General features: G+C 46.9%; 1 protein-coding gene and 1 pseudogene across 2 annotated transcripts; one reads left to right on the top strand and one right to left on the bottom strand.

Annotated features, from left to right (window-relative positions):
• Positions 1 to 1,966: 1,966 nt before the first annotated feature.
• Positions 1,967 to 9,472, bottom strand: LOC120093766 (40S ribosomal protein S8-like; annotated as a pseudogene).
• Positions 9,473 to 16,498: 7,026 nt separating this feature from the next.
• Nopchap1 (NOP protein chaperone 1) lies at positions 16,499 to 22,413 on the top strand. Of its 2 annotated transcripts, none has more exons than NM_001422894.1 (4): positions 16,499 to 16,627; positions 17,879 to 17,965; positions 20,240 to 20,376; positions 21,565 to 22,413. In NM_001422894.1, the coding sequence occupies exons 1-4, from the start codon at positions 16,513 to 16,515 to the stop codon at positions 21,784 to 21,786; spliced, it is 561 nt and encodes a 186-aa protein (NP_001409823.1). In that variant the 5' UTR covers positions 16,499 to 16,512; the 3' UTR covers positions 21,787 to 22,413.
• Positions 22,414 to 24,635: the final 2,222 nt, after the last annotated feature.

Raw genomic sequence — 24,635 nt, 5'->3', positions numbered from 1 at the left:
AAAGCTGGAATGTTGGCCAAGGCCAGGAAGAGAGGGGGAGAGAGGAGTGAAGTCTGCTTTGCTTGATGTCCCTGTTCTCAGGACCATCGGGGGCGAGGGCAGTGCAGTCCTCTTTGTAGCATTGGAGCTGTGACGTAGATTCCAAAGGGACACCTGGAGCCGGTGACTTGCTGGAGAAATGGGCAGTCGATCTGAACTCTTCTGGGATGTGGTGGACTAGGTCAGAAGGTAAAGTTAAGGAGTTTAGGGGAAACTTCTTATTTTGCATGTAAATTTGAAACCTTTAGGCCTATGATCCTGGTAGCTGAGGGAGATGAGTTCCAAGACCAGAGAAAAGGGAGAGACGCCATCCTCAGTAATAGGCAGCAGGTGGGGAAACTCAGGCTTGGTTGACAGGAGTTCTTACCTGGAGTCCGTCTGTCTGACCTGTGAGAGGCGGATTCAAGTTGATCCTTCGAAGCTTGTAAGAATTTTCTTTACGTTTTCAAAAGGAGATAAAGCTTTTGGATATGTTAGCGTTACCACTGTCTGTACTCTACCAAAATCCGCAGTTAGAAAAGGCAGCCGACTCACACCTTTGAGTCATAGTGAAAGTTTGGGGACCCAAAAAGTGATTTTGAGTTAAAAGCATTAACAGTCTTTACAGATGGCTGGTTTATGGGTGTGTGTGTGTGTGTGTGTGTGTGTGTGTGTGTGTGTGTGTGTGTGTGTGTGTTAGCATAGTGAGAAGCAATTTAAGTCTATACTTAGAAAACAACCAAAGGAGGTTGGGGATTTAGCTCAGTGGTAGAGCGCTTGCCTAGCAAGCACAAGGCCCTGGGTTCGGTCCCCAGCTCCGGGAAAAAGAAAAGAAAAGAAAACAAAAGAAAGAAAACAACCGGAGCTCAGCGGTTAAGAGCACTGACTGCTCTTCCAGAGGTCCTGAGTTCAAATCCCAGCAACCACATGGTGGCTCACAACCCTCTGTAATGGGATCCGATGCCCTCTTCTGGTGTGTCTGAGGACAACAACAATGTACTCATCTATAATAAATAAATCTTAAAAAAAAAAAAAAAGAAAAGAAAACAACCAAAGGAAAAGTTAAATCGGGGTTGGGGATTTAGCTCAGTGATAGAGCGCTTGCCTAGGAAGCGCAAGGCCCTGGGTTCGGTCCCCAGCTCCGGAAAAAAGAACCGAAAAAAAAAAAAAGTTAAATCTTGAGCTCGTGACTATGATATCAGAAGTCTTTGCCAGTGGTGAATTAATAACTTACCAGAACTCCATTGATTCACGGTAACACTCTGAACTTTTGAAGTCTTAATCTAATACTAGCACAGAGGGAAAGGCATCTGAGACATTTTTTATTGTGTTTACATTTCTTAGATCACTTTCCTATATCACTTGCATGAACTTTAAGCCCCTCCCCCTCCGCCATCCAGCCATTCATCATGAGGCACAGGTGGTTGGTTGCCGAGAACAGCCATTGCGAAGAAAGTTTCTTTAAATAGAAGAACAGTAAAGAGTTCCTTTGAAGTCTGCTTTGTGAGTTTATTCCACGTCAGAGTCCGGTAGCAGGCTCGGCTGAAGACCCAGTGGTAGCTCTAGGAAAGGGAGGCCTGAGGCCTGACATTTTACCTGTGAAGAGAAGGCAGCTGTTGCCCTGAGGGAGGAGCTGGGTGCTTGGAGGTGTTATTAAACTGACAGAGCTACAGTTAGTCAGCCAACCCTGTCAGAGATCTGAGAAGGATGAATTATAGCAGGAGGAGGTATAAGCCAATGGTTTATGTGTCAATTAAAATGACAGAGGCTTCCCGTTACCTAGACCGTTGTCTTAGCCCCGTGTGGTCTCGCTGGCTTTGTTGGGGGCAGTGGCAGGAGATTCCCAGCGGATGCCTAGCAGCTAATCATCAGTGGCCACACAGCAGCAGGCCTTCCGCCATCAGACCCAGGTCTGATAGATTCTTTTTTTTTTTTTTGACAATATACATACAGAACAGCAAACACCTTTATTACACGAGCTATGGCAGTTTATTTGCCTTTCCGGGCTTTGATCTTCCGCAGATAGAACTCCAGCTCCTTGCCTTCGAGCACATAGCCATCTGCTCTGCCACACTGGCCTGGTCTTGAGGCAATACAGGTGAGAAGCTTGCCCTGCTGGAACTGCTCCTCCAGAAGACTGCTGATTTTGGCATTCTTTTTCCTTTCATCTTATTTTTTTTTAATTTTCTTTGATCGTTTTTTGTTTAAAATCTCTTCCTCCTCAGGAGTCAGCTTGGCCCCCTTCTTGCGGCCCAGGGGCAGTGCATAGTGGGACTCGTACCACTGTCGGTACGGTGCGCTGTCAATAAGCACAGTGCAGTTCTTCGCCAGGGTCTTGGTGCGGACGAGCTTGTTATTGGATGCATCGTAGACAACATCAATGATCCTTGTTTTGCGAGTACAACACTCAGAGCTCCAGGAAAAGTTCCCCACATCCAATCTCAGAGCACGATACTTCTTATTGCCTCCTCGAACTCGGACTGTGTGTATGCGGCGAGGGCCAATCTTAGTGTTGGCCGCCGGCCGTCCCAGCTCATACTTCCGCTTCTTGTGGTAGGGTTTTCTCTTACCCCCGGTCTTGCGGCGCTTGTGCCAGTTGTCCCGAGAGATGCCTGATAGATTCTGATAGAATGGAGGAACTTGGAGGACTGACCTTTGACCGGGCAGAGTAGGACAATCAACCCAAAAGTGTCCGGTTTGAGCAGAGCCCTCCCAGCTGGAGAGGCACAGGGCAGCTTTGCCCAGTGGTTAGTGTTACCATGATTTAGGTGGCGTCATTGTGTTCCAACTACCTTCTTAGGAGACCTTAGGTTCCCACTAGGTAGGCAGAGGTCTCTATAATGGGATGCTTTTTATTAAACACTTTAAATGCCACATCCCGCCCATCTCTGAAGAGTCCGAAGATCATTCTATGTATTAAGTATACCTGAGAGAAACGGAAGAGGGGTGGAGGGGAGAGTAGCCGAGGAACAGCATGGAGGCTGACGTTAAGATTCCACGCTGTACTTTACAGGTTGTTATGAATGTTCTTGAGGGATGTGTACTGGGCTTTGTATGTTTAGGTGGGCAATTATATCTTATCATTTGGGTCAAAAAAAAAAGTATACCTGAGTTTAGGCTTAACCTTGAAAACACATACAGAAGATAGCTAAAGCTTGTCACTGAATGAATTGCCTAGCAGTTTATAAGTCGGCTGCTTTTTTTTTTTTTTTTTTCATTTTTTCTTTTTATCGGAGCTGGGGACCGAACCCAGGGCCTTGCGCTTGCTAGGCAAGTGCTCTACCACTGAGCTAAATCCCCAGCCCCAAGTCAGCTGCTTTTATAAGACTAGGAATTTAGGGGTTGGGGATTTAGTTCAGTGGTAGAGCGCTTGCTTAGCAAGGGCAAGGCCCTGGGTTCAGTCCTCAGCTCCTGAAAAAAAAAAAAAAAAAAAAAAAAAAAAAAAAAGACTAGGAATGTACAGATGTATCCCTGTTAAGTTTGAGCCTTAAAACATTGAGTTGAAGACTTAAGCCATAAATACAGTCTATCAAGAGATTTCGAGAACTCTCCTGATCTCCTCATACTGTACCATTACAGAATATCACAATTCTTTTTTTTATAACTTAGTTCATCCAGATAACTGAAGCTTAACAAACAGCAAAGACAGAGGAGCTGCACAAATATTACTGTGACCCTGATGGACCCGAAGGATTTATAAACCTTACTTATCGAACAGATCTTGTTACTTATCTAAATCTTTTAGAAGCTTGGTGTTGGTTAGCAAAGACATAAGTAATTAGGTGTAAATCTCTAAATTGTTCATCTGAATAGACATTTATAGCCTTCCGATCTGGTCATTATGCAAAAACCCACACCAATCCAAAATAGTTTAGAGAACTGTTGCTGTTTACTCCATATAAAAGGAGACAAAGTATCCTTGTGATAAGAATTTCCATCTGGGGCGTCCCCAAGCAGAATGGGAAACTTGTCAGAAAAATGTTCCAAATCCTTATCCTTCGGATTGGAGCCCAGGGAGGGTGAAAGGAGCTTCCTGGCTGTGGCTTTTGTAGTCACAGTAAACAAAGCGGGCAGTTCAGGGTGACATTTATCGGGTAGAGGAGGAAAGGGGAGAGAGCAGGAGAAAAGGGACATGTCCTCCGAAGGTGCGGCAGGCTGCAGGAACCAGAGAAACATGCCCAGAGGCTAGAGGTGCCCAGGTTGAGGGGCACAGTGGGGCCAGATCCCAGAATGCTGAGAGACAGATGGTTAGAAGGAAGGTATAGGAAAGAAAACAGCAACTGAAAAACTGGACTGTAGAATTTGGAATCAGATGTGGTGGGTGGCAGAAGCCAGCAGAAACAAATGATCCATATATACCTTAGGAGTCAGATCAGCAGCTTGGTTCCGATCAACTCTTGGTGGGGGGTGGGCTGGGTGGGCTGGGGGAAGGGCTTGTGAATGTCACTCCCCCTCCCCCAAACTCCCCCCTCCCCCTGTTCTCATCACCAGATGAATGAATCTAAAAAAAGGGAAAAAAGGAAAGGAAAGGACATGACTGCCCTTAAGTGTTGTGGGGGAAGAAGTTTAGTATAGATAAAAGGAAGAGTGTAATCGGAGGTAGGGACATAGGAGAGTATACACAGCCAGACTGAGCCGGGCCATGTGAGGAGAAGGGAGAACCAAGAAGAGATGGCCTGGGCCAAGAGACTGGCCAGGAGAGTAAAGGGTAGACCAGTAGGGCCAGGTACCCAAAATGGCTGGATTATATAGGGAAAGGCAGTGGGGATAAGGGCAACCCAGCCCCTGAGCTGGAAACGTTCAGGGTAGGAGGCAGGGTATGTCTGCCATACCCTGTAACAGGTAGGGACTGAGGGATCCTGGGAGAACCTGGTGGCCAGCGTCAACTTTGATATGTTAATGACCACCTGTAAGCCAACTGTTTGAGTCTGGAGACCTAACAGTGTTCACAGAGCAAGTAGCTATTACAAGACTCCTGTGTGCCAAGCACATGTCACCATTCATCCATCTACAAATATCTATTAAGTACTTAATCAGATGTGATTTTCCATCCTCTGCTCTGGGACTGCAGTTCTGTTTCATTCACGGAAGGAGAGACAAGTGACTGGCTCACAGGGTTCCTGAGAAAAGACAAACAAAAGAATATTTATCTGTGTAATGGCCACTAAAGCGCTTGTCACGGAGCCTGACAACCTGAGTTCAGTCCTCGGGAGACACTCTGTAGAGAGAACCAATTCCTGCAAGTTGTCCTCTGACCTCCACACGTGTGCTGTGGCATGTCCACACACATGCGTGAACAATATATGTAATTAAAAAATTAAATATATCTAGCTATATATTGATGATTACTAGGAAAGCGGAGTTCAAAGTTTTGGGCCAGGTGTGGTGGTGAACATCTTTAGTAGGCAAGCAGATCTCTATGAGTTCAAGACCAGCCTAGTCTACAAAATGAGTTCTAGGACTACACACAGGTAGACCTTGTCTCTACCCACACCCAAAGAAGAAGAGTTTTGGAGCGAGGATGGGGAGGCCGTAGGAGGAGGGCTTTCTTTCACTTGGAGTAAACGTCCTCCTTAGTCATAATATAATCAGAGAGAATTTCGCAGCTTGAGCGAAAAGAAACAAGAAGGCAGTTACGAGATGCGGGGAAAATACAGACACGGATGTCTTGAGACAGGAATGTGTCTGTTGTTATTCAGGAGACATCAGTAGGCTCCAGAAAGCAACTGAGAGGGTAGAATGATTGTCAGCATGTGGACGGATGGATGGATGGACGGATGGATGGATGGACAGACGGACTGGCATTGGGTGTGGGGGAGGAACAGACGGGGTACACAATCCTATGTCTGGAATGAAGTGGCAGGAGATACGGAGAACCAGGTGTCAGGACATGAGCTTCACAGGCCATGGTAAGGACTTGGCCATTGACTCTGGATTGGAAAGAGTCCTCTGAAGAACTTAAGAAGAGGTGGCCCTCAGTGATTTTGATTACAGTGGGATTGTTGTGGCCAAGGCAGACCACCCCTAAGACAGTACTTTAGAAATCCAGGTAAGAGGGATGGTTGTCAGACAGGAAATGGTTAAGAGGGTGTGGGGGCTGCAGACAGGTGTCTGTGGAAGTGAGGGCAAAAGGCAGGATTTGCTCGTGGAAAAGTGGGAAAGGGGACAGAAGGAGCCTTGAAGTGTGCCTTTGAGGCTGAGCGGCTGGAAGAACGGAATCCCCATTGATGCAGTGGAGATAGACAGGGAATTCAGGAGAGCTAACGAGACACCCTATGTCCAGTAGTAGCAATATTACAGTAGCACAGTAATACAGTCGTGTTACAGAAGGGGTGCTGTTTTTAGCCATACTCTGTGAATGATAAGTTGAGGCTTCACCCTCAGGCTCCACATCTGTGAAACAGATAACAACCTCCGGAGTTTAGAACTGTCATGTACGGCACCAACAGACACCACAATGGAGAACACTCCGGAGTTTACCACTGCCTTGACATCAGAGAGGACAACTTAACACGCAATACAACACCTGCAGCTACGAGGCCAGGGAAACCTGCAGAGCCATAGTTTACAGAGCAGAAGCATTTTCTGAAGTTTGAAGGTGGGGAGAATCTGTAGACATTTGAGGGGACATAATAGTACACTGAAATGAGAAGGATCAATAGTCACAGAAAGATACATTTTAGGGATGGGGATAAGGAAGGAAAGGAGCTAGAGAGATGGCCCGGGGGGCAAAAGTACTTGCTATGCAAGCTTGCTGGCCTGAGTTCAAATCCCCTAGAACCTACACAAAGCTGGGTGTGGTAGCATGTGTCTATAATCCCAACACTCCTTCACTTCGAGAAGGGAGATGAGAAAAAAGAAACCCCAGAAGCGGACAGCCCAGCTGGTCCTGTGTCCACAACTGGTGAACAGGAGGCCTCACCTCAAATAGAATAGAAGGTAAGACCTAACACCAAGGTTGCCTTTTGACCTCTACCACGCCTTATGACCCATGTTTGCATTCACACACAGACACAAATGCATGCACACACGCCAAAGGAAAAACAAAACAAAAACCTTACTTCAAAAGGGATAGGGCATTCAGAAAGATGGGGTGGGGGTTTGTGGGCGGGAGTGGGGCATGACTGTTTGATACCAAGTCTCTTGGTGATTGACTCATAACTGAGCTTTTCTCCCAAGAGCACCCAGGTCATTCCCTGTGTACTGCCTGCTCCCAGTGTCTTCAGAAGGTACTCTGTCTGCCTTGTACGTGCTGCCTTAGGTTTCTGCCAACCTGGACCACTGAGTTCCCGCCTCCAGACTTTAAACTTCTTGTTCCTTTTTAACTAAGAAGACTCTGTTCTTCCAAAAACCTCCCCTGACCTATACCTGCCAGACCGTCAGAGTCTCTGGCCACTGAATGCTACTTATCACCCAAAACACCAAACCATGACGCTTTCCCCACCTGTCCACCTCTTGAGGTTTGTCAACTATATTATTATTTCATACTCGAGTGGTGTTGTCAGCCCCGAGAGAGTATTCGATCATTATCCACTTGGAATGAATGAATGAACACATCTGAAGTTTCTTCTGTTAACGTTGCCTTTATTTGCATTTCGGGTTTCAGTTCTGGTTTCACTTCTAGCAGAATAATTTACTAATTGAAAAAAAAAAAGGAAGCTAGATAGACAGTGGTAGCACGTGTCTCTAATCCCAGCACTCCAGAGGCAGAGGCAAGTGGATCGCTGAGTTCTGTCCTACAGAGGGAGTTCCAGGACAGCCAGGGTTACACAGAGAATCACGTCTCAAAAAAAGAAAAAGAAAAGAGAAAAGAAAGAGATGGTGTCACTATGTAGCTCCAACTGGCCTGAAACTTGAAATTCTTCTTCTTCTGCCTCTCGAATACTTTGGATTCCAGCCTCATACTACCATGCCCGATGCGACCTATTTTATTTAGGATCTGACGGTAGGAATCTTGAAGATGGCTCAGTGCTTAAGAATGCTGGATGCTCTTGTAGGTTCGATTCCCTAGCCCCTGTGCACTAGCTCAGAGTTCCCTGTAACTCCAGTTCCAGGAGATCCGATGGTCAGTTCTGAGGGACCAGGCACACTCACGGCAAACAGACACACTTGCAGGTAAAAGGTTCAGGAAATAAAAATAAAGATATTAAAAAGTAAATTTTAAGCTGGACACGTGCCTTTAAACCTAGCCTCTGTGAGTTAAAGGCCAGCCTGGTCTACGGAATGACAGTCAGGGATACACACAAGAGAAACTCTGTCTCAAAAAGAATCAAAAATTTTTCTTTTCTTTTTTTTTTTGTTTTAAGATTTATTTTATTTATACGAGTACACTATAGCTGTCTTCAGACACACCAGAAGAGGGCGCCAAATCCCATTATAGATGCTTGTGAGCCGCCATGTGATGGCTGGGATTTGAACTCAGGACCTGTTAGAGCAGTCAATGGTCTTAATCCCAGAGCCATCTCTCCAGCCCCCAGTTTTTGTTTTTTTTTTTAATTTTGACGAATGTAACTGCATAATACACTCTATAATTGACTTGGTTGAGGTTCTGCTAGGACACGGACTTCCTAGAATCGTCTTGCTTCTCAGTAGCTGGCATTACAAACCTGCTTTTACAAATCCGGCTTTTAGACCCAATACTTAGGAGACCGAGGCAAGTATATATCTGTGACTTCAAGGTAAGGCTGGTGCTAGCCTGGGCAACACAACGAGAAACTGTCTCCAAAAACAAAGAAACAAACAAACAAACACAACAAAAAACCAGTCCTGGGTTGAATCCGAGCACACACACACCCCCCCCGCCCCCAATAAAAAAAGAAAAGGAGGAGGAAGAGGAGGGAGTCAAAATATACTCATTTTTGGAATGAGTATAATAGGTATACAAGCACTGCTTTTACAAGCTCTCTATAAACAAGAAATTATAGCAAAACAACAACAAAAACAAGAACGGACGACTATGGAAGGGCTTAGTGTTAGGGTTTCGTGCTCCGGTGCTGGGACAGAACACACCCAGCCACCATGGTTCCTCGCGGAGAGGTTTAATGAGAGAGGAGTAGAAGAGCAGAAAGGCGGCCGGCCACCGGCACGTGGAGGGGGCAGGGATTGGGGTGGGGAAGGGGGCAAGAGCAGCGAAGAAAAAGAGCAAGAGGGGGTAAGAGAGGAGGAAGAGAGGGGTAAGAGAGGAGGAAGAGGAAGAGGAGGGGCAAGCAGCCTCTTACACAGGGTCAGGCACAGCTGGCTGTTGCCAGGCAACTGTGGGGCGGAGCATACCTGACAGTTCCCATGTAGCTGTGGGGTGGAGCTTAGACCGAATACCAACACTTAGCACATTGCTCTGCAGTCTGCAGTATCGCTGAAAGAAAAGAGGTACAAAGATACACTGTGTCAGCATCGAGTCTCTGCAGCGGTCTCTGGCCTCATCCGTTCCATACTTTTGGCTAAATCTGCAGTTCATACCCACTTTGTAGTGTTCTGTGGGGGCTATTTCAAAGGGAATAGCAGATATTACGAGCATGTGCCTGTATTTTTAGGAGAGCCTGTAACTGGAAGGGCCTATAACCATTTGAAATCCGAATGTTGCAAAAACATTCTTAACGGGAACTAGATCAAAGCAGATGGCACCCGAAGGACGAGGAAGGGGAAGGGTACAGGCTGTACTCCGTCCGCTAACATGGCACAACAAATGTTTGTCCAGTCGTTTCCTGGAGTTTGACTCTTGCATGTATTCCCTCTTAAGCTCATTTCTGTTGTGTGTGTGTGTGGTTTTTTTTTTTTTTTTTTTTTTCTTTTTTTCGGAGCTGGGGACCGAACCCAGGGCCTTGCGCTTGCTAGGCAAGCGCTCTACCACTGAGCTAAAGCCCCAACCCCCTGTTTTTTTTTTTTTTTTAATATAGACTAGAGTCCCAGGTACGGGGTTGTTTTTCCAGACAGTGGAAGGATTTAAAGGACAGGAAAGGAATATTACTGGAAATCTTGGGGAATCCCAGCAGAGCCCTTAGAGAATACCTGAGGAACCAGGGACCTTTCTTTGGGGTTCTTAGCTTTGTTAGTACAAAAAGAATGGCACACAGAAGCTCAGGGACAATTAATTAACATTTAAAAAGGAAAACTCCAGGCCAATTTCCAAGCCTGAAGGGAGGAGGAGAACAAGGAGGAAGAAACCCCGTGTGGGCTGAGATAAGGCAGAACTGGAGGCCAGTTACATGGTGGCATGCAGCCACATGCCCAGGAGGGGAGCTTAGGAAAAAGAAGAAGGAAGCACAAAGTATTAGTTATGGAGTCTAAAAATATACTTAGGCTCTGGTCAGCATTTGAAAGAAAAAGAAGAAATAATTAGGTTTTAGAAAGGCGGGCTGTCTTAGCTGCACCTCTAGGCAGCTCAGCTAGGGAGGACAATGTTAGGGGGTGGGAATTCTGGGAAGGAAAAGCCGGGTATCTTAAGATGAACCAATCTTCCTAGGGACGGTCCCCTAGCCAAACTCTATTGAATTAACACTTTAAGAAGGAGACAAGAATTTGTCTCCACCTAGAGGTTTATTCTATTCTTTATTATATGTCTGCATTGTTGTAAACATTTCTGCTGAAATGCAGGGACAGTGTCTGAATTCGGAATGCATTTTCTAAATACTTTCGAGGAGCGGTTAAAAAGCCAGCCCAGCGTTAAATGCACTGGAACTTCAGGAAAGATCCTAGAAATTTAACTGTGCATATAAAGATATGGAAATAACCAAAATCCTTTCAACTTTGACAAAGATCAGTGGCGGAGGATGTAGGCCAGTTCGAGTGCACACTTGGCCCTGGGTTTGATGCTAAGCACTGGGTAAATAGGCGTGGTGGATAGAAACAGGAGTGTCACGTCCGTGTCTGTAATCCCAGAAACAAGGGGACTGACACAAGTTGGAAGCCAACTTGGTGAACCGCCATAGCTGTCCTTAGCTGTCAAGTGACACAAACCTAGAGTCACGTGGGAAGAGGGTACTGCAACAGAAGAATTGCACTGTCTCTGGCCGGGTAGACAAAGTATTTTAATTGCTAACTGATGTAAGGGCGTCCTGCGTATTGTGGGCGGTGCCATGCTGAGACAAGAGGATTTGGGGTGAAGAAGCAGCTGAGCAAGGCGGAAAAGCATCATTCCTCCACAGCTTCTGCTCCCAGCTCCTGCCTTGAGTTTCTGCCTTGGTTTTCCTCCATGATGCACTGTAAAGTGTTGGTGATAATAAACCCTCTCTTCTCAGCTTACTTTTAAAAACTTTTTTGTCGTGTGTGTGGTGTGTACATTTTAAGAAGGGAGAGGATTGGGGTCGGGGATTTGGCTCAGTGGTAGAGCGCTTGCCTAGCAAGCGCAAGGCCCTTGGGTTCCGTCCCCAGCTCCAAAAAAAAAAAAAAAAAAAAAAGGGAGAGGATTTTATTCATATACTGGCGCCAGGTCTACACCCAAGACTTGGCAGATTGGGGAATGTGCAGCCTAGCCTCCTCAATCAGGGGGCTTTTAAAGGCAAAGAACACAATGTTACATTTTGTTTATGCTCCAGCAAAAGGTCATCCTGGCAAAACAAGCTTTTGTTTACAAGGAGGTTTGTTAAAGTTGTACAAGACCAGACTGATTGCAAAACCTAGCCCTCAGCCGCCGCTTAACATTTGGAAGTCCAACTTTGCTTTAGAATTCTTCACCACAGAAAATTTAAACAGTTAGACATCCATGTAACGCTAGCCATCATGTGCACAGGCGAGCAGGCGCCCGCACAGGCTAGAGTAGGGTGTTGGCTTTCCCCAGGTTGCTTTTGCTCATTCTCGGACTTTACCAAGAGCAACAGAAAGTAAGTAGAAGAACTTGACTGAGCTCCAGGGCAGGCAAGGCTGCATCATCAAAGTTCACAAACTGGACAGTGGGAAATTGTTTTGCCACGGATGCGTACGGTCTCAATGCCTGTTATCCCCTGACTCCTATGCTGGTGCCTAACTGCTAAGGTGACAGTATTAACAACTGTGACTGGTGAGAAGTGTAGGGACCCTTTGTTAGCTTTGATTTTTTTTTTTTTTTAGGGGCCTGGGTGAGGAAAAAGAGTACTCATTCTTGTTTGGCCCTTCTGGTTTAGATTCATTTCTGAAGTAATATTAGCCTATCTTGCTAACATTTTAAGATTATGATGCATGCATACAATGTGTTTTGAGCATATTCATCTTTAACCCCTCCCATTATTATTATTAAGGGCCACATCTGCAATTGAGTCATGACTGTTCCCCTCTTTTTTTCAAAGGTTGGACTCGAAGGGCATCTTCTAGTACTTCTGAAGGAGAACTCCCAACAGTGGGGGTTCCCTCCCGGACCCTGGATTAGGGTCAAACCACACCCAAACACCTGTTTTCACAGAGATCCTTTATTAAGCTGAGATGAGGTAAAAGTGGTTGTTTTGAGACTCAGGCAGACAAACAACATCCTGGGAAGAGGGGAAATTATACCCTTGCAGGTTTAACTTTTAAAGAAGAGAGAGAGAAAAAAAAAAAGGAGTTCTGCGTTAGGACGGAGCTAGAATGCCATCGTAGATTTTGACTGAGCATGTTAATTAGGTGAACCAATGGGGCCTTCTGACTTCTGGACTTCAATACTTTGATTCTGGACCTTGGTAGTCAGCCTTAGGAGGAGGAAGTGGCCAAATAAGGGAATAGACCTTGGGGACTAGCACTCGGGAGGAATATAAGTAACCATCAGGTTTTTAGCAAGGGAGAGGGAGCAGGGAGAAGGGGAAGGCCTGCCACAACCTTACAACTTTCATCTTGTTCCCTCCCATCTCCCTGGATGTCTTCCTGTGGATAGCGAGGTTTGGGATCCCAGCTGGGCTTCTCAGCACAAACCCTGTTTGTACGGTCTATCCCTTACACTCTAGCAGGAATAGGGAGCTTTCCCTGCCCTGCCCCCTTCTGCAGGCTTACATTTTTTTTTTTTTTTTTTTTGCAGCCTAGTTCAGTAAGCATTCAACCTTCCCTCTAGTCCAACACCCACCAGAGGCAAGTGGAAGAGAAAAGTTATCAGTATATGGGGGAAGTGGACCTGTTTAGCAATAGTTCTGTGGGGGCAAGTTCAGTCTTCTTTGTTAGCTGTTCAGTCTGGCAGCAAACACCAAACACAAACCAACAGCTTCAGTTCAGTCTTCGCCGCAGGCGGACACCACACACGAACCAGCAGCTGCAGTTTGGTCCTCTCACCAAGCAGACACCAGGAAGCTGTAGTTAGAGCCTGAAGAAACCGCAAGACCCGCCAACCTGCCTGAGGTGAGGCCGCAGGAGCCACAAGAAGCTGCAGGCCCCTGACAAGTAGTTCTTGGGCGAGTGTCTCTCAATGTCCGTGTTACTACAAGCTAAACTCAACAACGCTATGTCAGGTGAACCAATACACGCATGTTGTTAGCAAAGAACAGCGAGGCGGAACAAACCAGTGCTTGTCTCCCCCTGTCTGTGGGGTCATATTTATACTCCTTTGTCAAGCAACCTTTCACGTGTGCGCTATAGCAAAACATGCTTTCACCTGTGTCTGCTTCAGGAGAACATTCCTTCACCTGTTTGTTCCAGTGAAACATCCTTTCACCTGTGTCTGCCTCAGGAGGACAGTCTTTCCCATGTCTGCGTTAGCAACACATCCTTTCACCTGCGTACCCCAGCAGACCATGGTTTGACAAAGATCAGTAGAAGTTTCCATTTTGCCCTTCTGCTTTCCCAGCTGGATCAGAGGTTATCGTAAAGAGGCGTGTCCATGTCTCTTTCCTGGTACAGTTCTTGGCAGACAGCTCAGCCTTATACCCACAACAGTAGCACAGCCAGCTATCTGCTATCATAGCCCACTTAGCATCCTAGCCTAGGTAGACTGCTTCCGGGAATTGCAACACATCCTCCGAGTCCTCTACTTGGGTGTGTCTGTATACGGCGTGTATGAGCTCAGATGTGGAGGTCCGATGGTTGGTTACCGTTGTGCGGTGACGAACTATGACAAAGTCTCAGGCTAAAGATGACATTGAGGAGTACTCCCAGTGCAAGAAATGAGCAACAAAAATGTGTCCACTTTCAAGAAGAAAGAAGTAATATATATTCCAGCCCTTTAATTGTATTTTCATTGGGTTATCTGGGCTGGCCAATAGATTTGCAGGTAAAGGTGTCTGCTGCTATAGTTTTTTTCTTTTTTGATCCATAGGACCAATGAAGTGGGAGAACTGCCTCCTTTTAGGTTGTCCTGACTTCCTGTCACGTGCCCCTGTGCCATGGCATGTGCCCCATCACACACACACAGTTTTTTGAGACACAGATTTACTATGCAGCTCTGGCTGGTTTAGATCTTGCTACGTAGTTTGGGCTGGCCTTAAACTCACGGAGCTCCACCAGCCTCCCTGCCTCCTGAATACTAGGTTTAAAGGCACTGCTTGAAGCCACAACTGCATACTTCCTGCTGCTCCTGTTCGCAGCTGTCGCGAGGTGGAAGGAACTCAAATATTCACCGTCAGAGAAAGCATACAGTGAACAAGTCCTGGTAGCAAAGCCTGTGTGCAATCTCAGCACTTGGGATTAAGTGTTTGAGGACAGCATGGAATTCAACTATGTAGCTGAGGTTTTAGAGTGAGACCCTGTACCCCCCCCCCCCCGAAAGCGTGGTGCACAATTCAAGCACATATTATTCAGCATTAAGATAGAAAGATATCCTTTCCAGTAAACCTTGAAGGCATTATTTTCAGTGAAACATGCTAGTGACAAAACCAAGTAGTTTATGATTCTAGTTAGATGGAAAGAGGAATTGTTGGTTTTTTTGGGGGGGGCGGGTGGGAGCTGAGAAAACTCACTTCAGAGATGGAAGCTTTGAAAACAAAAGCTTTACTTTCTGAGCTCCCAGGGAGGCAGCGAGTTCAGGAGCTGAAACTCGTCCTCCCAAAGGGAGATTGTACAACATTTTAACAGGCTGAGGGGGAGCCGGGGAGAACAGCAGTGTGATCCAATTGTGTTTTGACATTATGGGTTAATGCATCCAGGGCACCTGGCTTTAAGGACCTTAATTCCTTCTCCTAGACTTTAGGTGCGGAGCTCAGAGTGACAGCCTGACAAAGGTGCAGGTCAGCTGTATGTCATTAACAAGCACACAACAGGCAATTGGTTATGTATATTTTCACAACTTAACTACCTTGGTCTAGGTGACAGCATTTTTTATATTCTTTACCAGTTAACTGACAATTAAGAAAACATGTAGATTTGGGATAGGTGTGCGTTCCTAGGCCTGAGTACACGAATCTGTTTGACCCTCTCAGCAAGATGGAGGACTCTTGAGATGGCTGGACTCAAGACAGCTGTCTCCTTACAAGTTGTTCCCGAGAAGTCTAAACTCAGACACCTGCTTAAGACAAAAGCTCTTCAGCTGTAGGGAAGTCCCCAGCTCCCCTAGTGCGTGGGGCCTTGAATTTTGTTTCTCCTTATGATTTAAATGGAGTCTGAAAATGAAATGGTAGTGCTTACAAATGTTTCTTTTCCTTGTTCCCAGCAAAACCATGAGCACTGGGTCCCAGGGCCAGGGAGAGAGGAGGAATGGGATTTATCATTCAATGGTTTTATTTCAGCTTTTTAAAAAAATTAAGGGTTTGTTTTGATGCTGGAGACCAAACTTAGGGCTCCCTTCACAACTTCACCACTTAGCTACCACCAGGAACAATTTTCATTTTGACATGACAATGTTCCAAAGGCTTGTTGTATATATAGCAATATAAACAGCATTTATGATACTGCTGGGTTTTGTGTTTACCATTGAATAGTGAACTAAGCTCGGTCTGCTCATCCAGACCTTAAATTCAAGCTATTTAGGAGGCTAGAAAGAGCCAGGAGGACTTTTGAGTACTAGGCCAAGAAGAATAACTCGGTGAGACTTCAACAAGCAACAAACTAAGGCAAGCATAGTAAACGGGTGCCTGTAGATTTAAGTGCAAGGAAACTGAAACTGGCAAAATTGTGAATTTGAGGCCAACTTGGGCCAGCCGGTTAAACAAAAAAAAATTTTTTTAAAGAAGCTGGGTGTGGTGGCTCCCACCTATAATTTGGCGTTTGTAAGTTACAAATTATGGCAGGATTGCCACAAAGTCAGGGCCACAGAAACCTCCCCAAACAAAAACAAAAATAGAATAACGACAAAGGCCTCGTATCACCTTCACGCTTGCGTTTGCTTAGCTTAACCTAGCTGGGCTGACGCTTACTAGTAGTAAGGAAGGAGACCTTTTGGCTGGACTCGGACACGTGCAATCCTAGCGGTCCGCCCAGGCAGTGTGGTGTCCCCGCCCCCCGCCTGGGGCCCGCCCCCGCTTCCGGTCCCCGTGGGCTGGAGGCTTCAGCTGCAGGCAGGAGCTCCCGCCACGCACCGCCCCACCCTCCTAAGTCACCGCCCACCTCCGAGTTTCCGTCAATTGCCGCCTTGACCCCGCCCCTTCCCCGTGCCTTTCTATATCCGGGCTTTTCCACTCCCAGTGCCTGAGAAGCATGGCGCTCCGTGGTGAGCACGCGAGTGGTCCTGGGGTTTCTTCGTCTTCTGTGGACTGCTCGCGGATCACGGTGTCCAGGGAGCTACTGACGGCGGGGAGCGAGGGTTCGCGAGGTGAGCGGCGGCGAAGAGCGGGGTGGGCTGGCGGGACCGGGGACGCTGCGGGGTCGAAGACGCTGCAGGACCTGGAACGCTGCGGGAGGTTGGGAACGCTCCCGGGACCAGGGACGCCGCGGGGTTCAGGGACACTAAGGCGCCCAAGACTGCAAGGGGTCGGGTCTCTGCGAGGACCGGGGACACCAGGAGGCCCGAGACGCTGCGGGGGTCGGGGATGCCGCGGAGTCCCGGACGCTAAGGGGGCGGGGACTCTGCCGGTGTCAGGGATGACCGGGCCAGTCGTGGTGGGTACAACTAGGCCAGTCCGGACCTGGGAGGTTCTTCATGAACTCTACAAGGACTACCTGGTCTGGACCGGCTTGGAAGGTAAAGAGCAGACAATACCATTTTTATTATTTTTTGATTTGGGTACAAACTCCTTAGTGTGGCCTTGGCGGAGGGAGACCTGTGTGCGGGGAAATCCACTCAGCATTTCCGCTAGTGTCACATCTCATTAATTCCAGCACTTGGGAGGCAGTGGCAGTGGGATTTCTTGAGTTCGAGACCAGTCTGGTCCACATAGGACGTTCTAGAACAGCCACAAGTATAATGTAGTGAGACCCTGTTTCAAAAAAACAATTCTCAAAAAAAACCAATCTGTGTTGTCCTGGTTCTGAAACTTGCTCTGTTAGACCAGGCTGGCCTGCCTCTGCCTCTGAGTGCTGAAATTAAAGCATTTCTAACTTTAAACTTGAAGACTAAGTTTTGCTAATTCTGTTGTTTAAAGTTGTGGATTGTGCATCCCTGGTGTCTTACGAGGTCAGAAAGTGATCTTTTGTAACTGGAGTTACAGTCCAGTATGAGTCCCCACGTGGGTGCGTGGTCTCAAACCCTGGCCTCTGCAAGGGCAATTAGTGCTTGACAGTTCTATTGTGTAGTCCTGGCTGCCCTAGAGCTCCAGAGATCACTTGTCTGCCTTTTGAGTGCCCCACCATGCCCAGCCCCCCAACCTCTTTTGTTAACTCAGAAGATAGAATCCAGTGTGTATTTGAGTACTACAGGTGGGTGAGAGATGGCCAGAGAGAGGAGAGATGGATGTATATATAGACAGGGGTGTTTGCTCCTTCTCTGTCAGTGTGTGGAATGGTCCAGACTGTAGGTAGTCCTAAGGGCTGTGCTGATGGCCCCTCTCTCACTGTTAATCTATCATTTCTGAGTTGCACTTGTGGCTCAGGGCTGTTTTATGCCGTTAATTGTGTGTGGTTTCAGGTGTCTGGGACCAGCTGCTTATCAACTCTAAGCCTCATTCCAGAAAGGCCTCTACCCTTCAAACAGTTCGGGTACAAAGGAGCCCTTGTAAGTACCTCCTTTCTACTCTAGAGGACACTCCCCTGATTAAGGCTAGTTAATCCATTTTGTGATGGGATAGCCTGTCTTCATGGCTCATACTAAACCAGAGAGTCAAATACATTGTGTAAACCATTTTCTGAGGAATAGAATTTTTCATGTTCATCACCTCCCTTCAATTTTTTTCTGAATGAAAGGTATTTTTGAAACTTCAAAAGGTCCAGCTAGTTACTTAAGATCTTTTTTTTTCCCCCTTTTGAGACAGGGTCTCATGTAGTCCAGGTTGGCCTCAGGCTTCACTGTGTAGCTGAGAAGGACCCTGAACTCCAGATTCTCCTACCTCACCCAATTCTAGAATGAGTTACGTGCTGCCATGCCAAGTCTGTTTTTTTCCTCCCCTCTGACAAGTCTCTTACCCCTGGCTGGCCTGGAACTCTGCCTCCCCCTCCCAAGAAGTGGGTTAAAGGTGTGTGCCACCACACCTGGCAGGTATTTACTCCAGGAGATTGCTCAGAACAGGTGCTTGTTGAGCAAACATGAGGACCAGGGTTCAAATCCTTGGAACCCACTTGAGCTGTGTGGCTTCATGAACCCATAACTCTTAATACTCTGGGAAGCATTAAAGGACTCTCAAACTGACCTCTGAAATGTCACAAGCCAGACCTCCATCTGCATTGCTCTCAACATTCTTCTCCTCCAAGCTCTCTACAGAATGGCCCAGCCCAAAGTTCTTCTACAATCTTAAAAGCACAGTCGGGTCTCTGCCACAGCAGTACCCCATGACTGCAGTACCCATTTCTGTCCTAGTTAGGGTTTGTTTTGCTGTGATAAAACACCAAAGACCAAGGCAAATTTGGGGTGGGGGGTGGTTTATTCGGCCTACACTTACACGTCACTGTATTACTGAAGGAAGTCAGAACAGGAACTCAGCAGGGCAGGAACCTGGCGGCAGGAGCTGATGCAGAGGCCATGGGGGGTGCTGCTTACTGGCTTGCTCAGCCTGCTTGCCTGTAGAACCCAAGAGCACCAGCCCAGGGATGGCATCACCCTCAATAGGCCAGGCCCTCCCTTCCCATCAATCAGTAATTAATTAAATGTCCTACAGCCGGGTCTTGCAGAGGCATTTCCTCAGTTGAGGTTCTCTCAGATTCTGGCTGGTACCAGCATGGTGGTGAGATTGAATGCATTAGTTAGAACTCTGAATTGCCTAAGAGCAAAAGCTCTGATTGCTTTAAGAGAAACCAGAGTTAGAAACTAAAAGTTGTATCTGGATCCCAATGCTCATTTTCTCCATGTGCTGCCGGTCTCTGCTCTGCTCTCTCGGTGTTAGACTAACCTGAAGGTGCTGCTTTACAGCTGTGGCAATCAGCTGCTTTATTGGAGGTTCCAGGTGAACATCCTCTCAGTGGTATTCTCCTCAGCTCTCAAGTTGACTGATTACTGGCTTGGCTTGGCTTGGCTAGGACATCACGTCAGATTACACCACAGGGCAGATTGTGATAGGCAAGACTGCAGAAACATAGGCCTGTTCAGGATGAGGAACATTAGTGACCCAAGCTTCAAAGGGAGGACAGGCATGGTCCTCTGCAGGACTCGGGAGCCAGCCCAAGGTATGAACATAGAGAATTTATAATTACATAGCAAGCCTGTTCCCCTTTTCATTTTTGTTTGTCTTTAAGAAGGCTGGTGTTAACCTTTTCAGATGAAAGTTGGGCAGTTGGGCAGCTGACCAACATTCCAGGTAACTGACCTAGTAAAAAGTAAAATGGGGTCTCATTAATAACCTTGACAGCCTCCCTTGTTTTTTTTTTTTTTTTTCTTTTCTTTTTTTTTTTTTTTTTTTTCTCCAGAGCTGGGGACCGAACCCAGGGCCTTGTGCTTGCTAGGCAATAGCTCTACCACTGAGCTAAATCCCCAACCCTGACAGCCTCCCTTGTAAAGACCAGGTGCACTCTTGACCATTAGCTCATTCTGTTTTCTTCAAAACACATTCGTCTTGTTGAATGCCAGCCTTCTAAAATTTTATACTTTGAGAATGGCAGCGTAACAGAACATTTGAGGAATAATTGGAAAATGATGTCGTTGTGTTGCTCTGGGAATTCAGAGGGCCTGGGAATATAACTGGTGGAGTCCTGGGCCTAGTACCCACCCTCTAGCCCAAGCAGGCTCAGAAGTGGAGGGACATACAGAGTTAATGGGTTTGTTGTTAACTCTGCTCTAAAGTGCTGGGAGTTTTGAAGTCTAGAATTTACTAATATGCTTGCCTCTGTTTGCCCTCCACAGTGTTAGACCAGGTTCAGGCCTTCCTCCCACAAATGGCCCAGGCAAATGAGAAGCTGCGGAAGGAAATGGCTGTTGCTCCAGCTGGTCATTTCAATATTGAAAACATCGACGAGACGTCCGGAAACATCATACAGATGGTAACGCCAGCTGTTTCTGTTTCATACAGTGGTGTTAACGTACTATCACCAAAAGGGAAAAAGTGATATTTTAAAAGTTGTGGCTACTAAAACTTGAATTCTATACAATTTCATATGTATGTATTTTTTTTTTAGGGAAGAGCTATTCATGTTGGCTCGTAGTTCAGGGGAACAGTTTCCGTGGTGTAGGAGTTGCTCAGGGTTGACTGGTGTCGGAAGCCTGTGGCATGCTACAATTTCATCTTTCCCCTTCAGCTACTTTCTAGTTCAGTAGCTAAACAGAAGTGGGTGGTGGGCAGGATTTTGTCCAGTTACACTTTGCTGGTTTTTGTTTAAAAATGTAAATTTCTTTAAGGCAAGAGTTGTGATGATTTTTGCGGGAGAACCTCAGGTTGGCCTCATTGTCAATCCTGCCTGTCGTCCCCCCTACTGTTGTCATAGGCTGGGATTGTAGCTGTGTCACTGTGGCCAGCTGTTTGCATTTCTTGTCATCAAGTCTGAAGTGTCCACTGGGGTGCCTAATTGTAGTCTAGCAGTTCTCAGCCCCTCAGTCTCAGACCTGCCGGGACCCAAAAAAGATATTTACATATGGTTGATTGATAGCAGTAGCAAAATTATAGTCACAGTGTAGCAGTGAGAATTTTATGGTTGGATCGGGGAGGTTGCCACAACATAGGAACTGTATTAAAGGGTTGCATAGTTAGGAAGGTTGAGAACCACTGCTCTAGTCCAGTCTTATTGACTGACTGCTGTTGGATGTGTAGTAGGCAGGAAGAACTTTTTTAAAGACATAAGTAAAACCGATCCTTCGAGCACTCACTGACTTAAGATGGATTCTGGCACCTTGAAAGCATGAAGGTGCCATTTTGTATTAAGCGCACAGCTTAGTCTTTGCTCCAGAATGTGTAGTGAATATTGGTAGCTCCCTCTGTTTTATTAGGAATTATTTGTGTCTCTCCCACCTATGTGGGTGCCCATAAGAACCAGCAGAGAGTGTTAGATTTTCTGAGGCTGGAGTTAGAGGTGTTGAGAGCCACTTGCTAACAGGTACTGGGAACTGAACTGGGGTCCTCTGGAAAGCAGTGAGCACCTTTCCTGCTTGTTGAGCCCTCTCCACGCCTGCCATGTTGCTCCATTAGAGCTTGTTCCAGAACTGCCCTGAAGGACGTTTCTCCACACTCTTTATAGGACGTGGCCTTATTTGAGATGAATCAGTCAGAAGATTCGAAAGAGGACGATAATCCAGAAGAGAGCTCACAGGACAGTTCTGGGGACAGTTCAGAGTCTGAAGACGACGACTGCATTCCCTCTGAAGTCACCATCGAGAACATTAAGCTTCCGAACACAGAAGGTGGCAAAGGCAAGATTCAAGTTTTGGACAGTCCGGCAAGTAAAAAAAAGAAGCAGTGAAATTAAGCACAGCACAGGAGCAGACGCTCCCTGTCCACCCACCCAGGGATTGGGGGAGCTCTTCCCGGGCTGATTGGCTTCAGTTCTCACGAGTCACAAAGAAATTCATGAATCCAGGTGTGTTTTAAATAGAAAGTGCTCAGAGCATGGCTGCAGAGAGGGTAGTGTCCTTGGACACTGAGAAGGGAAATGAGAAAGGACCAGATTGGTTCATGCAGATGTCTGCCCCAGCTGATGTGATCTAGAGTGTGGGCCGTAACTCCCTCATCACGCTGAAAGGAGCTGTTGCTCACAAGAACCCGTGGCCAGTTCTGGGTTTGGGTATGTTCTGTGTCAGGGCAGGCTGCAGTTTGTTACGTAGGACTGGGTACTACAGACAAGCCCAGGATGGCGGCCCCTGATATCTGAGGTGTGACAGTGCCTCTGTTTAGTTTAGGAGAACCCAAGCTGCCTTTTAAAGATTTGTAAGGGATAGATAGCATTGACAACCTGTTAGAGCAGACTGATCATTGCTCCTTCTGTAAAGAGAGTTGAAACCACTGTGTGCTGTATCAGTGTCTTGTATATGAGTGTGAAGTCATGTTAAAAATTGTCGTGTCAAATTGTAATAATACTGTCAGCCTGAATGACTCCAGTTCTCCAGTTAGTGAGCTTACAGCGTGTGGATGACGTGGGTAGCTGTCTCACTGACTAACCAGTCTTAGATGACGTCATCAGGGCTAGCAAGTGCCAGAGGTGGGAAGGTGAGCTGTCTGTTCAGGAGACCACTTGAGTAGAGGAACCGTTTCCCTGTGACTTGGAGATGGTAACCTCTGTCGCTTATCCTGGTGGTTGCCAATACCATCTGATGATACTTCATCCTTGCCCTTCTGAGCCAGAGTCTCTGGTTGGTCCCAGCAGCTACTGCTCCATAGCCAAGCTGGGTTAGGGTATCAAGCCTGGACTACAGTTTTCCTGCCCTCCAGCACTTAATACCCTTACTGTACCTTCCTTCATAGTCCCTGAGCCCCTAGAAAGAAAAAGGTATCCTGGTCCTTTACCTCCCTGAGAGCTGAGCAGAGCGAAGTGTTCGAGGGCATGCATAACTACCTGACTGAGGAGAGTCCGCCATGTGTGCAGGGCATCATGGGCTACATGCTTGCTGCCCACAGCAAGGAAAGGCTTCCTTCACCTGCAGTTGGTAGCTACAGCATGACTGATCCACACACTCTCAGGATAACTCTTTTCTATTTCTGTGAAGACACTTTATGACCAAAGCAAACAGTAGAAGAAAGCATGTAATCGCAAGGCTTCCTGTCCATTGTAGACGGTGAGTCTGACACTCGGGGGTGGGGGGGGGGAGTGTTGGGGAGGACAGGGCACCAGGCAGCAGAGCAGAAGACTGGGCCTGGCTGGGCTTTTGAAACCTCAAGCCTGTCTCCCCTCTCTCCCACTCCAGTGACACCTTTTCCAACCAGGCCCCAGCTCCTAATTCTTCCTAAACAGTCAACCAACTAGGACCAAACATTCAAATGTATAAGGGCTATTCTCCTTTAAACCAGCACAGTGATTGATTGGGTACATACGTGTGTGGACATAGGTTTTAGCCCCAGGTTGGAGGGGGCTAGACAGGCAGTTGGAAGATGGCTGGCTGTGCCTGTGCAGATTGAACCTGCTGTTCCTGTGTTGACACACAGGTAGTAGAGTACTTGGGGGTCCTTAGCCAGTGAGTCTGTAGGAGTTGGCTTTCCCTTGTGGCCTGAACAGCACCCTCTGACCCTGAATGCTCACTGCTGGGGACTGCAGTACTGCTTTCTGCTGTAAGCTTAGGTTGGTGCTCTAGTCTCGAAGTCCGCATTTGGTGTCCTTAGTAGTAGGGGTGACCATTTAGCTCTGGTATACATCCAAGGTTAGTGACAGTAACTTCGGGGATCTATCTCCCTGGCCAACAATTCACAGGAAGCTAGACCACCCCACATTGGAGTTTTTACTTAACAACCCTACAGCTGCTGGAATCGCTCTATGCTGCCATTCTGTAGTCTTGACTCCCCCCCCCCCCCCCCCACTCCCCTTTGGTGGCATCTCATAGTCTTGGCAAAAAGTTCTCTAAACAGTCCATTGTGGAGATCTTGATTTTACTGTTGGTGAAGCACAGCGTGCTAGACTTACCTGCTTTCGGGTTTCCCTCTGTGGCTAATGGTTGCTCCAGTTGTGTACATTGGGTTTACTACTTCTTGACAGGGATATGAAACACATTGAAAGTGTGGTTTGTATATGCTCTGCCCAGGGAGTGGGACTGTTGGGATGTGGCCTTGTTGGCAGTAGGTGTGTCACTGTGGGTGTGGCTTAAGACCCTCATCCTAGCTGCCTGGAAGCCAGTCTTCTAGTGGCTTTCAGGTGAAGATGTAGAACTCTCACTACTCCTGCACCATGCCTGCCTGGATGCTGCCATGTTCCTGCCTTGACAGTGGACTGAACTTCTGAACCTGTAAGCCAGCCACAATTAAATGTTGTCCTTAGAAGATTTGCCTTGGTCATGGTGTATGTTCACAGCAGTAAAACCCTAAGACAGTCTGTTAAGTGATTTTTGTCTTGTCCCCCACCTGAAGGCCCTAGGACCCATTACCTCAAAGTAAAGATTAGAGTACTAGGCACATAGTTGCTTAAGGGTCCCCCAACCCCCTAAATCTAAGTTCAAAGTCTTTGAGGGAAAGGGTCATACTGAAGGGAGTTGTGGGAGTTGAAGGGGGTGTTAGGGTGCAGATGATCAAGATGGGTTGTTACATGCATGAAATTGTCAAACTGAATAAATTCTGTTTTAAAGTGCTTAAAGCATTTGGTGGCACATTCTCGTAGTCCTAGCACTGGGG

The sequence above is a fragment of the Rattus norvegicus genome, chromosome 7, assembly GCF_036323735.1.
Source record: "Rattus norvegicus strain BN/NHsdMcwi chromosome 7, GRCr8, whole genome shotgun sequence".
Classification (NCBI taxonomy): Eukaryota; Metazoa; Chordata; class Mammalia; order Rodentia; family Muridae; genus Rattus; species Rattus norvegicus.
This window is presented reverse-complemented; position numbering and strand designations above follow the sequence as displayed.

Coding starts and splice junctions, on each gene's coding strand:
- Nopchap1 (NM_001422894.1), top strand. CDS start 16,513: ATGGCGCTCCGTGGTGAGCACGCGAGTGGTCCTGGGGTTTCTTCGTCT. Junction 16,628..17,878: donor GGGGAGCGAGGGTTCGCGAG/GTGAGCGGCGGC, acceptor GTGTGGTTTCAG/GTGTCTGGGACCAGCTGCTT. Junction 17,966..20,239: donor TCGGGTACAAAGGAGCCCTT/GTAAGTACCTCC, acceptor TGCCCTCCACAG/TGTTAGACCAGGTTCAGGCC.